Here is an 18,343-nt window from a genome sequence, read left to right on the forward strand (position 1 = left end):
CAGTAAAGTGAGCTACGGAAAATGTTACTAAAATCTTTAGTAAAGATTTAGTAATTCTAGAGGACTATACTGTATTTATTGAAAATAATCTATGTAAGTGGACCCCTGCAGTTCAAAGTCGTATTATTCAAGGGTCAACTGTACTTGGATATTTGAGTAAACGGCACCTCACTCAATGTTTTTAATGGATCTGCTGATAAAGACATTAGGAAAAGTTGACATTTATACAAGCTAAACCCTGATAGGTGTATGATTATATGACTAAAATGCAGTAATCACAATTGATGTTTCCAGTGCCTGTTATCTTCTCTTCCCAACATACCCTCTAGCTCCTATTAAAAACCAACACTTACACTGTTGTTCACAGTTCTTTAGGAACAGCTATTAATTATCAACTCAAAACCTTATTGTTGGCCACCAGGTTTTCTGAAGATTAACTGGTTGACCTAGCAAGTGAAAATGTTTAGTGCTACACATTAGGTAAAGCAGTATGTACAGTACCTGGCATCTCAATAAGAATTAGCTGCTCTATCTATTTGCTAGCATTATGGCTCTTAGTAAATGCTTTTCAATTTACACAAGACCTTGAATTGTGTATCAGGGAGACTATCATGGTTGCATAGTGTTTGAGGCAATCTTTCTAACAAGGGAATGGATATTAGATAAGGGTGAATTGAATTTCCAGTTAGCATTTTGTTCTCCACTGGTGAACTTGCAGTCAGATATACCTGTGTTACACTGTGGTAGCTATTAGCTACATGTGGCTATTGAAATTAGTTAAAATAAGAAATTCAGGTTTTTTAGTCACACTGACCACATTTTAAGTGTTCAGTAGAGACCTGTAGTTAGTGGCTACAGTTTCACAGCTCAGAATTGATTATTTCCATCATTAGGTTCTATTGAATAAGCACTAGGTTAGACCACAGAAGAAAGGAGTCTGGAAATCAGGAACTGGAAGCTCTAAGGCAAGTAATAGGAGTATGCTGGGTAGTGCATTAAGGACCATCCCGGATTTGACAGTGCAGATAAGGTGATTGACTTTTAAGGCAGCGTAACATCTTGAGCCATTACGGGATAAGAGAAGGGGAAATGTACTTGGTACAAACTAGAAAAGTGATTTAAAGTTATGAAGAGAGTAGAGAAAGCAAATTTATTGGGACCTATTACATAGTGAACATTTGAGTAGGCACTTAACATGCCGTCATTGCAACTATGATACAAGGTAGGCAATATTTCTCTATTTTACATATGATGAAAGAGGCTCAGAGACTATGCAACTTGTCCAGGTTTCATACGATTTATTAGCCAGGCAAGGATTCCAGCTGCAGACTTTGTGACTCTAGAGCACATCTGTGTCAACAATCACTGCTTTTCTTTGGATGGAAAACATGTTTGGAGACATTGGTCTGAAGGCCAAAATAACTATAAAATGAGTAAGTATATAGATCCATTCACTTTTCACTAAAATTTGAAATTATGGTCTTCGGAGGTAGCTTTTCTGGAATTAAATAGAGGAAATATTTCTTTTTATGGTGGAGAGTTTTATCTTAGAGAATATGGTTGCTCCCAAAGCTAACTGGAAGGATAGCCAAGTTCAAGAAAGGTTTGTATATACTGTTGGGTGGCATTTGCAGAGTGGGATTATTCAGACTCAGACCCGAAACTGGGAGGCTGTTATTGTTTTATCCACTTACTTCAATGTGGTCTGAGGATTAACATCGTATCACGTGGAAAATTGTTAGAAATAGTCTCTGTCCCCACTGAAGACCTACTGAATCAGAACCTTCACTTTATCAAGGTTCACATACACATTAAAGTTTAAGAAACTTTTAGATTTTCCGCTTTACCATTGTTAACCCAATTTAACATTCTGACTTCATAGGAAATCTTTGATTCTAATGTTAATATACAGACCTTCCAACTACTATACAGAAACGCAAAGATTTTTTTTAAATGACGTCATTTGTAAAGTATCAGAAAGATAAACATCTTGCTTTAAAAGGCTTACAGAAATGGAATGTTTGTCTTTCTTAAGGTGTAGTAATTTCCTATTGCTGTTGTAACAAATTACCACAAATTCGGTGGTTTAAAACAATACAAGTATTATGGTACAGTTCTGTAGGTCAGAAGTCCAACATAGGGTCTAGCTGTGCTAAATTCAAGGTGTTGAAAAAGACGGGTTTCCTTCAGGAATCTCTAGGGGAAAATCTGTTTCCATGTCTTTTCCCTCTTCGAGAAACCCCTTACATTCCTTGGCTGATGCTCCCCTTTTTCAAACATCTTGAACACGAGCAAGTCAAGGCCTTATAGCACCCCATCCTTCATACATCATAGTGTTGCAGGATTTTTTTTTTCTCCGTCCGTGCCCACAGTTCTTGGTCACACCACTTCGAAGTGTGAAGAGGGAGACCAGACAGTAGTGGACAGAGAAGCAAGGTTTATTGAGCGATAGCAAAGTGATAGCACAAGCTTCCAAGGAGGAAGGGGACCCAAAGGGGTTGCCACCGGAGTTTCTGAGTCTAGGGCTTTTTATGGGCTTGTTGGTGGGTTGTTTCAATCTGATTAACGCTCCCTGTGCCTGTCATCCAATCAGATTTTTGTCACCTGTGTATCATATGGGAAAGGGTGGAGGGCTCCTTCCAGGGCTGTGTAAATCCTTTTAAGGGTGGTTTCTTCTTAGGGCGGGGACGGGGCTTGTCCCTGCCTGCCTGCCTTCCTATTACCCTTCATCGGTAGTACCTGTCTTTCCCCCTTTTTCACTTTTAAAGACCTTTTGAATACATTGGGTTCACCTGGATAACCCAGTACAATCGCCTCATTTTAACATCAGCTGATTTGGTCTTAACCTCAATCCCCTTTAGCTGTGTACCCTAACATGTTCACGGGTTCTGGAGATTAAGACATGGACGTCTTTTGGAGGGTCATTTTTCTGCCTACCAGACTTGGCCACTCATTCCTACATTTATCATTGGTTTCTATTGGTCAAGGAAAATTCGCCATTTGCCAAATTTAAATTCTTCGTCCTTAAACCCTTTTGTTCTATACTCATTGGAGATGGAAAGTGATTACTGGTTACTTTCTTATAAAGCAAACTTTAAAAAGTTCATGTATATAAGGGTTGCTGGGTTTACCTTTTGTAGATTTACTGGTCTTCGTTTGTTTTTTGTTTTCAGTTCATGTGATCCCCCTTGAACAACTGTACACAAAGGGCACTCTTGGATTCCTGTCTTTCCCCACCATTACTTCCCCTGCCTTTTTGTCTTCCAATTAGAAACTCTTTGAACATTGACCTTCATAATTGTCTTTTCTGACTCCAGAATAGGAAAGGGTGATTTCTTATGCTAGAAGCAGAAATAGAGAATAAGAAATTATAATAATAATAGAGAATAAGTCACTGGTATCCTGATGTATATAGCTTAATAGTCCTTAGCTCATGCTCACATAGAGAAGAGCTGCTCTTGTTTCCCACAGAAAGGAGACACCTTCCTGGTTTTAGAAATTGGAATTCAGTTTGCATAGAAATGCTGCTATAAATTATGAATGAATTAGGTGAATTTATTCTTTTGGTTCTATGTAAGAACAAGCAGGGACCTTGACTATCACCAAGGTCAGCTCCTTCATTTGTAACTGCAGGATCTCTAGTTTTCGACCAACTGGTAAAATTCAGACCAAATCTCAGGTCTCCCACTCCTGACTTGTACAGCTACACAGCTAATGCCATTGGATTTTATTCATCCTTCTTGGCAGATGTAGGAATGTAACTAACAATTTATAACATTGTTTCTTTGAAAAATGTGTGCTTTGAAAAAATCTATGAAGAATGTTTCTATGAAAAGGTATTATGCCAAACATCTAATTTTTTTAAATAATACACTTGAAGTTTAGGCACTTTTTAATGGTTATTATTTCTTTAAAAATCTCTTAGTTCCACTTTGAGATAGTCTTTGGAAGCTTTTTCATATTACTGCATCATTGCTTAAGCTTTAGGCCTCAAATTTAGCATATTATTCTAGTAAAGTTTTGACCTGTAATTACAGTAAGGGAGGGTGACTCCTTTTAATTAAGGTAACTCCCACGCTGTCGCATTATGGACTGTGTGTGACCTTTAGATACTTATCTGCCATTCCTTCCTTTTTTTTTTCTTGTAAATAGCTTTATTGAGATACAGTTCACCCATTTCAATAATTCAATGCAGTGGGTTTTTTCTTTAATATATATATACACAGTGTTGCACAATCATCACCTTAGCACATTTTTATCACCTCAAAAAACCCCTCATAGTCATTAGCAGTCATTCCCCATTTTCCTACAAGCTTTCCTGACTCCCTTCCCTCCAGTTCTAGGCAACCACTAATCTGCTGTTTCTATGGATTTGCGTGTTATGGGCATTTCATATAAATGGAGTTATGTAATATGTGGCCTTTTGTGACTGGCTTCTTTTTCACCTAACATAAAGTTTTCAAGGTTCATCCATGTTGTAGCCTGTATCAATACTTCATTTCTTTTTATTGCCAAATAATATTCTATGGTAAGAATTTATCACATTTTGTTTATCTTTTTATTAATTGTTGGATATTTGCATTATTTTCACTTTGGGGCTATTATGAATAATATTGCTATGACCATTTGTGTACCAATTTTTGTGTGGATACATGATTTCATTTCTCCTGGGTATATACCCAGGAGTGAGATTGCCGGGTTGCATGGTAACTCCATGTTAATGATGTAGGAAAGATGTTAGGGTTCCAAGCCGAAGGCCAAGACAGAATTCTTGAGACGTCTTTGGTGCAAAAAGGTGCTTTCATTAAAGCGCGAGGACGAGAGGGCAGAAAGAGCTGCACTGGGGTCATGAGGAGTCACCCATTATATACTTTCAAGCTGGGAGGGGGTTAGGGATAATGTAAGCCTCCCAGGTATTTTGGAAACAAGGTTTCCAGGATCCTGAGGGGCTAGCTATTGTTAGGAAAGGTCATTTATTACTGTTTAGTAAAAACTCAGTCTGAGACCCTCAGATGTCTATCAATGGTTCATATACTTGGGGGATAATTGCCAACATGTATCCTGAGGGGTCAAGATAAAGGAAGTTTCCAAAGGAATTCTTATATGTGAAAGTAGACTTACAGGGACCTGGGGGTTGGGCCAAGATTGCCTTTTGTCCTTAGCAAAGTATCAACGTAAAGGCAGTTGAGTCCTTGAGGAATGTCACTCTACCTGTTTCAAGGACTTGTCAGTGGCTGTAGGTAGTAAGGAAATTTAATAATTTTTCTTCTGTCTTTGTTTTCCACATCATTAACATTTTGAGGAACTACCAAACTTTTCCAAAGTGGCTGGTCACCTACAATATATGAGGGTTCCAGTTTCTCTACATCCTTATCAATAGCTGTTACTATGTCTTTTTTATTATAGTCATTCTAGAGAGAGTATCAAGTTGTATTTCAGTGTACTTTGCATTTCCCTAATGGCAAATCATATTAAACATCTTTCCATGTACTTGGCCATTTATCTGTGCATTTTTGTTTTTAAGAAATGTCTGTTCAAATCCTTTGCCCATTTTTCAGTGGGTTGTCTTTTTAAATTTTGAGTTGTAAGAGCCATTTACATATTCTGGATATAAGTCCCTTATCAGGTAAGTAATTTGCAAATATTTTCTCCATTCTGTGAGTTGGCATTTCACTTTCTTAATGGTGTCCTTTAAAACACAAAAGGTTCTAGTTTTGGTTAAGTTGCTGCTCATTCATTCCTTGAGCTTATGTTTATCGAGCATTGCCGTATACCAGTCATTGTGCCAGGTTCTGGGAATACAGTTATACCATCTAGTGAGTTACCTCAACTCTGGCTTGTTAGGTTTCTCTTATTTACCAGTAGGGTGCTTGGTTACTGGGTAAGATACTCTTTGCTTTATGTGAGTGAGGGTAAATATGCTGATCCAAGTCAGATGGAAATGTTTTTAGGGCTAATGATTATAAAGCATTCCGTTAATGAGTTAATCAACAGTTCAGCAAGTATTTGGGTTATAAGAAGGAGTTCTAGGGCTCACTTAGGCTATAATGTAGGGGCAACAAATGGCTTCTAGTACTAAAGTTATAGGAACAAAATTACCAACATTCTTACCCGTAACATTATTGTAGAAATTTTCGGTTTTTCTGTATCTTCTACTTGTTAGAGGTGGAATGCATGTTGTCATGAACTAAATTATGAACTCTGCAATATTGGTTATAGTATCATACTAGAATCTTTACATAACCTAGTACATTGAAAGTATGACAAAGCTATGTTTAATAAGACATATAAACTGAACCCGTTGCAAAGCCACACCTGTTAATAATTGACTTTTTTCCTCAGGTGAAAGAGGACTGCTTTCTGCAGCATATGTGGACAGCCATAAATGGGAAGCAAGAGAAAAAGAACACTGTCACCTTGGTAGGTACCTATTGAGCTGTTAGATATGTCATGTCATTCACTCTGTATGTTTACCATCATGTTCGTATGATGTATTTATGAAATCATGCTTTTATGATGATCCCATTCATATAAGCACATTTTAAGTCTTACAAAGAATTAGATTATTTTATTTATTTATTATATTTATTTATTTATTATATTATTTTACATGTGGCAAAATCATTTTTGCTATCCTGAAAATTTCTATTTAATTTTTGCCTTGATTAGTCTCCCTAAATTATGTAAACAATTCTCTTCTTTCTTGTTTTTTATCCATTTTAGTCATATAGTTAGTTACCATGCAGGTTGTCTCTGTTTTATATTATCTGCAGAGAAAAAGATATATTTTCATCCTTTTTTATTGTAATTTTTTTACTTGTGGTCTTTAGAGCTCTTTCTGACTCTTTTTATTACCATGTAATAGATTTGAAAGCAGTGTTATAATTTCATACAAACCATTTAGGAAAAATAGTTAGCTAACATCTTCTCAGGCAGTAGGCTCCTAATTATTCTTCCCTTTCCTTGTTCTCTAGGTCATATAACACAGGTAGCAGCCTTTCCTAAAATAACAAGGCCTAGGGGCGCCTGGGAGGCTCAGTCAGTTAAGCATTGACTCTAACTCTTGGTTTTAGTTCAGGTCATGATCTCAGGGTTGTTAGATCAAGCCCCATGGCTGGCTCTGCGCTCAGCATCGAGTCTGCTTTAGATTCTCTTTCCCTTTCCCTCCCCCTCTGCCCCTCTCCCCACTTGTGTTCTTGCTCTGTCTCTAAATAAAATGAAATCTCTAAAAGAAGTCACTGACCCTATGAACATTTTGTAGAAATATAAATACTTCATATATGTAATATACATTATATGTAACATCATGAGGACATGATAAAGTCAGATGATTGCTGATAGTTTTATGGGACTGATGTAATTTTTTGATCAATTCTAGTGCTGATCTAATATTCTCCCCCAGATTTCTTTCTCTGCTTTTTTGGGCTTATGTTAAAGAATAAAGTCTTCCTGTGTTTATGGATTCTTCTAATAAGTGGGGGGAAGGAGGAGGGAGACATTCTTTTGTAGCTGTCTGTGATGGCCAAGCTTGGGGTGGGGAGGGCTTTCAAAGAACTCATAATTTTCTCCCCTCATGATGTTATTGCAAGAGCAAAATTGGTTTGTATGTCCTGGAATGGCTATGTAGGCAGGGGCTAACCAAAGCAGAGCTGTGGAGAATCTGAAGGTAAGTAACTACATACTTGCACTGAAATGTAGAATCACTGTGAATAGATAGAAATGCAGATGGGTACAGATATGGTATACCGGCAAGGTCCAATACCAGGAGTGGCATTATCATATGGGACACAGTTTAATTCACAAAATGGTGAACCCCCTTGGTAAAGTTCTGAACAAGTCTAATTACTGTCTTCAGTTTACATGGTAGTTGCATCTATGGAAAATTCAGCTTATTTTCAAATTTCGCCCCAAAAAGTACTTTGCCTTTGTTTATATGTAAAATGGAGTTAGTTCTGTCCATTGTCAACAGGTTGATTTTTTTTTTTTATTCGTGTTAATGTCTGCCGTGTCATAGATGCCATGGTACATGGGGCAAATATTTTAACTTTTATTTGTAAATTATTTTAAACTTACAAAAACTTGTAAGAATAATACAAAGAGCATCTGTATACTCTTTGCCCAGATTCACCAGTTGTCATCATTTTGACCCTTTTGTTTTTGCCTTCTCATTCTCTATACACACATTTTTTTTTTAACCATTTGAGAGTTTGTTACATATGTTATAGCCCGTTAAACTGAGTGCTTTGGTGTATACTACCTGACATTTTTTAAGAAGCCAGTCCCTTTTTTTAATAGAATATTCTTCTCTTGGGATTTGTCTTGTATTTCTTCAAGGAAGGGTCCCCTGGCCAGAATGTTGTCAGTAATGTTGTGTCCATCTCAGGATGTCTTCTCATCTGGAGACACCCGATGTCCATCTGCCCTCACTGGTGAGGTTAACTTTGATCACCCAGTCAAGTGTGTGTGATTTTTCCTCTGGAGAGTTACTGTTTTTCTCCCTTGTGACTAATGGGCAATCTGTGGAGAGATACTTTAGTATCATGCCACTGTCCTGCTGCTTATAGGAAGTTTCCCCCTAAGTTTAGTATCCATTTAGCTTCTTGCCTGAATCAATCTTTACTATGGTGGTTGCAAAATGATGGTTTTCCAATTCGTTAATACCTCCACATTTAGTAATTAGTACTCAATATTCTAATGTAAGTAAGAGCCTTCCATTCCCTCCCATTTCTTTCTCTTTATTATCAGTTTGGTCTTGTGGATTGTGGATTCCTCTTTTTCTTTTAATGATTCGTTACCATCCTTGTTATTTGGATGGTCACATTGTTTCAGTGTTGGCTGGTAGAAGTCCTTTCAACCTGACTCCCAGTTTTCCATCTTGTACCTTTCCTGCTCTAGCCCTGGAATCAACTATTTCTCCAAAGAGTCCTGGTTCCTTTTAGTAAGGAATGGTATTAGAAACCAAGATCTGTGCACAAGTTGTCCTCTTGCTACTGTGGAGTTTTTGCCTTTTGGCTTATTCAGTGGCTAGAACTAGGAAAAATAAGTATACATAGCCACATAAACATATATGCACATACATGCATATAAGCTTACGTTTTCATATTTTACAAATAATGAATTCATGCTGAAACCTCCAATTCCAGTTCATCCCCACAGAGCTCCTTGCCTTTTCTAGGCCATATTTGTATCAGCCTTCTATACCGAAAACTCTGGCCCCCAACAAGGACAATGTTTTGATGTGTTGGACAGTCTGTGCATTGCAGGGTATCTAATTTTCCTATCTTCTGCCCATTCAGTACTCCCTGCAGTCACTGTGATAGTCAGAAAACACCCCCATATTTCTAGTTGTCCTCTGGGGCCATTAGTACTCCTTTTGGGAACCACTGTTCCAGTGATGAAACCAACATGGACTCCATTGATTATATTGCAAAGCGTGTTCTGATATGCCATGCATGAACTGTAAGAAAAGTGCTGTGGAAGTGCAGAGAAGAAAATGAAGAATTTCAGGAAAGCTATTATTAATGCTTTCCTAGGCATGAAGGGAAAATTAGAAAAGACCATTATATTTGGTGCCTTGGAATAGGATATAGTCAGCTCTTTGTTATTAGGGGACAGATTTACAGGGACTTTTACATAGATCCTGAATAAGCAAAAGCTGTTTGCCAAAGAATGAGTATAGTAAGTCTGCAATAAATAAAATATCAAATGTAGGTAACTGTCTTTGTTAAGATTAGTATACTTGGAAAAGCGTTAACAGCTACCGTTTACTGAAGACTACCCTCCTTGAATATCCTCTGTACATACCTTCTGAATCCCTATCCAGTCAGAATTTTTTCCTCACCCTGTATTCTTACAGCACTTTATACCATCATTGTGACGTTTGGTGTGGTGAAAAGTCTGCCCTTGGGGGCAGACATCTGGATGTGAGCCCTAGTTAAGCCAGCTTTCAGAAACTATGTCATTTAACCTTGTTCCTGTAGTCATAAATTAGGGATGATGATAATGCCTGCTTCACTTCATGCCCTACCATATAATAGGTGCTCCAGAAATGTGGAATGAACGAATTTCTAGGCCCCTTGATTCTACTCCTATATAAAAGATTAGGGTATGAGGTAAGGTTTGGAAACTCAAACTGCTTGGGGAAAAAAAGAGATTCTTTGAGACAGTATTTTTTTTCTGCTGTGTAATAAAATGTAATTAAAACTTTCGCACCCGTGTGGTAGTATTGCATGTATTCCCTAACTCTTGAGTGTTTGGGTTCAGATGTGTGTCCTGAGAATTCAGGCACCGCGCCTGGGGCTGCATCCCGAAGATCGTGCAGTAGGTGGCAGCGCCGCCTCTGCCCAGACCGCTGCGCAGCCTTTGGAACTTGGAGTTTGGGTGCGGACCTTTCCGGAAGCCACCTCCATACGCGCTTGCGCGGAGTGCTGCCCTTAGCATGTGGAGCGCTGTGATTGGGCGCTGCGACCTGGTGCGGGCTCGCTGATTGGGGGAAGGAGGAGGGGCGATATGAGGCTTTTGCTCCGCGCGCCGTTATTGGAGGGCGTGGGGTGGAGTGGAGCGGGGTGGGAGAGGGAAGATGCCTGGGTGTGGGTGTGGGTGTGGGTGTGGGGCTTTGGCTTCCATCTGCTTCAGTGATTTCGTCTCCACGCAGAGTACTTGCGGGGGAGGTGTTCGGTGTTTTCTCTGATGGGCGTGAGGCTCTGGTGCCTCCTGTTCAGTCTCATTAGTGGTTTTCTATTAGAGCCTTGGGGGCGGGCAAATAGGGATCTGTCCAGCTCCCAGTATGAGGGTAATTTATTGCTGCGGAGCTCTTTGATTAAAACCAGGAGTGCTATTTAGTACCTACACTGCATTTTAGGGATCAAGCAGGCCATGAATGCAGGGCAGGTCCTCAGACATAAGAGTCAAAGGCAACCTTCATTCCTTGCTAGTTCTGTTGTAAGCGCTTCATAGGTGCCATCCCATTTAATGCTCAACAACAGCCAGCTAATGCAGCTGCTGCTATTCCCCCTTATGGATGAGGAAACTGAGACCATATTCTGACACTTATTTAGGGCCATTGCCTTTATGCTGAAAAACAGCTTTCTCAGTGATGCTGTAGTACCTTCACTTCTACCATAGTGTCTTCCCTTGCACTGAAGAGTGGATTTCTTGCTTTTTAAAAAATACATTTTGGTTGCAGAATAATATATACAGAAACGTGCATAAATCATAGATTGATGAACCAAGTAAACTAATGTAAGAAATAAAACATTCCTCCCACTCAGGAAGCCCTTATTGTGGCTCCCATTTTCTCCTTAAAGGTAACCATTATCCTGACTTCTAACACCATGGGTAAAATTTTTTAAAAATGTTTTATAATGGAAAACGTAAACATACAAAAATAGAGTAATTGAAATGTGGAATCCCCTGTACCCATCATCTGGCTTCAACAGTTACCAGCTCATGGCTAATCTTTACTTTACCTCTAATTCTACTCCCCATCCTGATCCTTTGGTTTTATTTTGAGGCAAATCCCAGATAGTATGTAATTTCACCCATAAATATTTTAACATATATGTCTCAAAGGTATGGGTATTTTTAATACCATTACCATACCGAAAATTTTAATAATTATTTAAGTATGAAAGATACAGTCAGTGTTCAAATTACCTGGATACTCTTATAAATCTTTTTAATGGTTTGGTTGAATCAGGATGCATAAAAGGTCCATACAGTGCAATTCATTTTATTCTCCCCTTCTCTTCCTCTTTTAAAATATTTTTTATAGAAACATACAAAAGTAGAGAGAATGGTATAATGAATCCTCCTGTATACTGTCACCTGTCTCCAGCAATTACCAATTCCTTGCTAGTCTTGTTTCTTCAATCCTCTTTCCCATCACCTGAATGCTTTTTAACAAATCTTTATTAGCAGATCATTTTCTGTGTATTTTTACATGTACCTCTAAAAGATAGGATTTTTTAAAAAATATAGTACCATTCTTATTTTTTAAAAATTAGTCATTCCTTAACATCATTAAATATGCCATCAATGTTTACATTTCCCCAGATGTCTTGTAAGTTTTTTTTTTAATTTAGTTTCTTGAAATGGGTCCCAGATAAGGTTGATACATTGTAATGTGTTGAGATGTCTCTTAATTATTTTTTAATCTTTAAGTTTCTTTCTTGTAATTTGTTGAGGAAAGCAGGTCTTTTGTCTGAGAGTTTCCCACATTCTGGATTTGCTGTTTTCATCCTTATGGTGGTGTTTAACATGTTCTTCTATCTTCCATATGCCCTATAAAGCTGGCAGTTAGAGTAGGAGACTTGATCAGATTCACTGTTTCTTTTTTGTTTTTCTTTTGGCATGACTACTTCATAGGAAGTATTGTTTACTTTTATCAGGAGGTACACAGCATTTGGTTTTCCCTCTGTGATATTAAAGGCCATTCATGATCATTGCTTATATATCTATTATTTCATTAGGAGCTGCAGAATGTTACTATTTTAATTCTATCATTTCTTCCTCATTTATTACTGAGAAAATTTTTTAGAAGATTTTTTTTTTCATCAGCAGTTTAGTTATCCTGAGATACAGTTTTTATGAAGAGGCAGCTTTCAAGATAATCCTACCATCCTACCATCCTACCATCCTCCAAAAATGATCAATGAGGATATATTTTTTTTAAATACCGTTTTGAACTCCTGGATTTAACCATTCCACACATTTTAATCCATTACGGTTGGTGTTTTTATTGAAAGGGCCTCAGTTCTCCAATTGCGCTTTTTATAGAACCCTAGGATTCTTGGGCTTTCCAACTCAAGTCAGAAGATTGCCGTTTTAGACTGTTTCTGTACTAGGCTTCCCTTTGGTTAAAATAAACACTGAATTTAAGCATTGTGTTTGAAATTCCTCCACTAACCATGCAGATCTGTTGAGGAGGTACAGGGTGCAAGTTAACAGCGTTAGCCAGTTAGCAGCTTTTTAAATTACAGACTAGGGCCCACAGTGAATAGGACTAAGAAGAAAACCATTTGGGGGAACTGAGTAGGGTGCCAGTAGGAGGGCAGGCCTGATGAGGAAGCTGCCTGCCTTCCATCAGAGGAAGTTCTCTCCCTTGGGTCACCTTGTTAGGGGTAAGGGCCCTGGTGATGAGCTGAATTGGATTTCTGAGCCTTACTGAATTAAATATTTTATTTCTAATTTTTCAGATTATAAGTAATTATAAAGGACACCTTTTGGTTTCAGTTACTTTTTGTTTTTAAGAACTCCCTTTCTGAATTCAAAGAGAATTACACCATTGACACATTTGAATTCAGGTTGAAACTAAGCACTGTGGTCATTTCTTGCACTTCTCCCATTAGCTGAGTTTTAGTTTTGCCATGTCATTTCAGCTGGGGAGGTCTTTGGCTTGTTGCAGTGATTTTTCAAATCTTGCTCTTGAAGCCTGACAGAAATTTTCTGAAACCTGCTTTTTCTAACTTGGTCAGTTCCATATTTGCATCTATATCTGACATCTATTTATTAGGTTTCATATTTATCATCTGGCAGTTCTAGAGATGGGTCTGAGTTGTGTACATCATCCTTTAGTCTCATTTTCTTAGTATATATGTATATAAAGCTTGCCTTTAGATTTTCCTTTACTGGAACTGTTTGTTTTAAAGCTTCTGGTGACAAACAGATACATGGAAACCAAATACCTGAGTGCAGAATGGTTCCTAGGTTAGTTTTTCCTACTTCCTTCTGTTGCTTCTATACATATGTCATGTGTGCTTGTAGTTTTTCTTAAATGTGGGAAACAAAAACATAGCTTCAGACTCTGTTTTCTGCTCACCTCTTCTAGAGGGTACAATAATAACTTGTATCTAGGGGCGCCTGGGTGGCTCAGTCGTTAAGCTTCTACCTTCAGCTCGGGTCATGATCCCAGGGACCTGCGATCAAGCCCCGCATTGGGCTCCCTGCTCAACGGGAAGCCTGCTTCTCCCTCTCCCACTCCCCCTGCTTGTTTTCCCTCTCTCACTGTGTCTCTCTGTCAAATAAATAAAATATTTAAAAAAATAACTTGTATCTAATTCTTTATTACATAAATTAGATAAGGCACACAAATATTCTTAAGCCCAGAAAAAGTTTAGTGTTGATTGGGTAACAATGGTACGCATTTACATAGAAATCATGAAAGGCAAAACCATCTAAGAATCTCTCACCTAAAGCTCAGTCATATATTTGAATTTTTAAAAAATATTTTATTTAGGTATTTTATTTTCCATCTTATTCCAGAAATGGAATTCAGTTTAATACCCTCTTCGAGCTTACGAGCAACATCCAAGGCTTACTTTGTGTTGCCTCCATAGTAGTTCTCAGACATAATTCATTCTTGGTCTTGCGAGGGTGCATCACAGTCTCTTGGGGCTTTTGTTTAAAAATTTTTATTTCCCCGGTCTTACCTCAAGCCTACAGAATTAGAATCGCCCTCTGGGTGTGTGAAACTTAGGAATCTGAAGTTTTCAAGTTTTGCAGGTGATTCAGATCCTTAACCAGGTTTGTGAATGATTACACTCCTATACTTGGAATAGTGCACGGTCCTTAATAAAATCTTTTATGACCCTAGATCATCAGTGGTATTGTTTTCTTCAGAAAAGAAGAGCACTTTATACTAGTATACATTTCATTTTCTGGACATACTTTCACGTTGTCTGTACAGCTTTACGTTTTGTTAGATGAAGATCCATTTTCCCATACAGCTTTTGTTGACCTCAACCATCCTCTGCAGTATATATTCCTGAGGAGCTGAATGACAGGCAAGAAGGCATCTTCTTTGGCACATTTCTTTGAAGAAAAACTGGGCATCTGTAGGCCCCTCACTGAAACATGAAGTGTGATTTTGTCTGTTGAAGCTCATGGTCCAGAAGCCTGTGGCGCTGGCCCTCTGTAGGCCACAGCTGCCCTGGCTTTCCTGGCCGTCCCCGCTCTGTGCAGTTTTCTGCCTCGTTCATCACACCGGCACTGTCGCATAAGGTGATTGGTCACATATAATATTTAGCAGCAAATCCCTCTCTGACTTCTAATATGCAAATATTATTCCTCTAATGCTGGCTCTGCAGCTGTTGCCTTTTTGAGGCCCCAACCAATGTCACTTGACTGATGATGTCTTGGTGTGAAGGATTAAAAGGGAATCTTGAGTTACCACAGTACAGAAGCCAACTCAATCGAGTGTTTATCGGAAAGATTTGGTATCATGAGACCACTGTTCAATATCATCCTATTTACAATATTAATTTGCCTTAACATGAAGAGGTTTTTGGGACTTCTTTGTGTGTGTGTGTGTTAATGTTCTTTAATCACCTGGTATCAATCACTTTAAGATAATCATAAGAAAAGTAATTACTTTTACATCATATCAGGTTTTCAGCATTTTGTGTTGCTTTCCCACAGTAGCTACTGAGTCACTGAGAGCATTGCCCCAGGGAAAGGAAAGAGGAAAAAATGGTTAAATGCACAGCAAAAAGTCTTCAACAGATACTCGAAGATTGATTACCTCTGTCTTCTTTTTACTTGACCCTAATTTCTTCTACCACGGAGTAAAAAAACTTGGAAATTCAATTACTGCTTTCTCCTTCCTTCCTCTCATCCTTCCCTCCCTCTCTCTTTCCCTTTCTTTCTTTTATTCATTTTTTAAAGCTATTTATTGAGTGCCTTTTATAAAAAGTGTTCTAGGGACTGAGAATACATCAGTGAATTAAGTCCTTGCCTTCATGGACCTTACTTCTCAGTATAAAAGAGAAAACAAAAAACACAGACCAACTTGTGTAGGCATTTGTAGGTCATAGAAAATATTTTGGATTTTATTCCACCGTATGATAGCAAGCTGTTGGCTGGTTGAGAAAAGTAAGTGGCAGGATCTGATTTATCTTTTAAAAGGCTTACTCACACTGTTGTGCGGAGATTAGATTGTAAGGGTGGGGGCAGTGGTTAAGATGACTAGTTGGGAGGTGAGAGGTTCGTAATGGTAGTAGTGAAAAATAATATATTTCTATTTCAAATCTAGAACCCATAGATTTGCTGACAGTTGGTTATAGAATTAAAAAGAATGGGCTTTAGGATAATGCCTAGGTTTTTGACCTGAATAAGCCAGCAGATGTAGTCACTGTTTGCTGAGATGGGAAATGCTTGGGGAAAAGCAGGCTTGAGGGCAAAGTTGGAGAATTAAGAGAACATGCCATGTTTAGGTATGTATTAGACAACCAAATGGAGATGTCACCTCTGCAGTCGGAAATACAAGTCTGAAGTTACAGGCAGAAGTCAGGGTAAGCATATACGTGTGGAGCGAATAATCCGTAGATGATGATTAAAGCTGTGGGAGAGAGAGTGCATGAGATCACCCAGGGACTGAGCAGATATATCAGGGAGGACTGTTTTGAGAACTCTTGCTACTGAGGGGAACAGAGCAAAGGAGAAGTAGCTGGAAGGAGATAATGAGGTCAAGGGAGATTTTTGTCATTTTGTTTTGTTGTTTGTTTAATAAAGTTCATCCTTTGTTAGAAAATAGAAGGCAGGGTGTATGTGCACAGATCCTGGTAGCCTGGAAACCTGATGGTAGGAGGATAAAGATCTCCTGATTGCTTCTATTTTATACTCAGGGAAATAAGACACAAAGTCATGAGCTGAGGGGAGGGGAGAAGGGGAAAGAGCATATTGTTAAGTTTGAGAAGCAATGGGAAGGTGTGAAATAGTTCTTTTGGAGAATATGTTGCTTAGTATTTCAGACTTTTAGACTCTGAGATAACAGTGTCATCTCAGGAATGCCAAGTATTTCTGTGGATATTTTGCTTAAAGGAACCAGAATAGGAATAGTTCAGTCCAAAAATCACTAAATGTAGACAGAGTGTTTCTCTGATTTGTTCAGAAAATATATAAAAGTCATTTGATAAATTCCAGCCTTTAAATTTTTGAATCGCTAATAGAGCTCCCTGGTTCAAAATGCAAAAAGAATAAACATGTAAGCAATGAAGTGTCTTCTTTCCTTGGGTCCCTGCCATCTAATTCCTTTCCCTGGGGTCTGTCAGTGATAAAACACTTCCTTGTGTTTCCTTCCAGAGATACTTCATTGATCCATTTTTTATTTTTATTTTTTTTAAGTTGGCTCCACGCCCAGCTTGGAGTCCAACGCAGGGCTTGAACTCATGACCCTGAGATTGAGACCTGAGCTGAGATATTGATCTATTTTTTAAAAGCTAAATATATAGTAGGATTTTTAAAATACTCCTTACTCCAATTAAATAAATCATTTTTGAAAATATTATTAATATTCCTTTATCCTCTTTATACAAAAATGATTTATAAAAAGAGCAAGAAAGAGCATCTGTTTTAATAGTGACTTTACAATGTTGGCAGCCATCTGGCAGGAGTTGTATCTGTTAGATTTTTCTTAGGAAATATGTATATTTAACAAGGTTCTTTTTCCTTCTTTGTCTTCACAGCTGATCTAGCATCTTTAATGGATAAAACATATGAGAGAAAGTTGCCTGTTAGTTCTTTAACAATATCACGGGTAAGAAAACTTAAACATGTATATTTTCAAAGAAGGAGAGCTCTTTATATAGATGAGGCTATGTAAATAAAGACTATCATTCATAGGAAATATTTCTCCAGAGTATGGTATGTTTTTGTAGTTACTAATAGATGTTTTTGTAGTAAAGTAGTAAATTTCTATAAGTGAAATAAAAGGTAATAAATTTACCTGGTATCAGTAATCTGGTATCAGTAATCATTGTTGTGTATCTGATTTATTTTTATTTTTCCAGAGTCATGATATTCTGTTCTGTGATACCATGATTTTTTTTAAGTTGGTACACCTTTCAAAGTTAATAGTACTCATTTGTTAATATTGGAAGTAATTTTGATACTTGGAAGTCTATAAAAGAATGGATATTGTTCATGTTAGATATGCAGTGCAGTGGAAGGAAGAATAGTATTAGGCTGGGAATCGGGAATAGTAATTGATAGTAACCATTACTGAACACTTTTTATGCCAGCCATTTTACTAGTTTCTTATCGTACATTATCTCTGTTACTTCTTATAGAGGCTATTTGAGATAAGCACTGTAAACTGCATTTTACGTGTAAGACTCAGGCTGGTTGATAACTTTCTCAAGTTCACACAGTTCATAAGTAGAAAAAGTGGGCTTCAAACCCAGATCTCTGTGACATCAGACTTCTTTTCTGTTGCCTCCCTCAAATAGATCTGATTTTTTCTTTATCATGAATTCACTTTGTGACATTACCTGTTGGCCCCCTCTCAGTCTCCTCATTTCCAGTATGGGGTCAGTAGTATCTCCCTCACAGGGCTGATGCGATGCTA

General features: G+C 37.9%; 1 protein-coding gene across 1 annotated transcript in view; it reads left to right on the forward strand.

Annotated features, from left to right (window-relative positions):
• Window positions 1–18,343, forward strand: part of MRPS27 (mitochondrial ribosomal protein S27) — a 110,776-nt gene that overhangs the window by 829 nt on the left and 91,604 nt on the right. The window contains exons 2-3 of the mRNA XM_073905364.1: window positions 6,343–6,420; window positions 17,463–17,533. Coding sequence (XP_073761465.1) covers window positions 6,343–6,420; window positions 17,463–17,533 — 149 coding nt within the window. The remainder of the gene's footprint in view (window positions 1–6,342; window positions 6,421–17,462; window positions 17,534–18,343) is intronic.

Source organism: Callorhinus ursinus, unplaced genomic scaffold (assembly GCF_003265705.2).
Source record: "Callorhinus ursinus isolate GAN/ISIS: 27379988/994484 unplaced genomic scaffold, GSC_fseal_2.0 scaffold23, whole genome shotgun sequence".
Classification (NCBI taxonomy): Eukaryota; Metazoa; Chordata; class Mammalia; order Carnivora; family Otariidae; genus Callorhinus; species Callorhinus ursinus.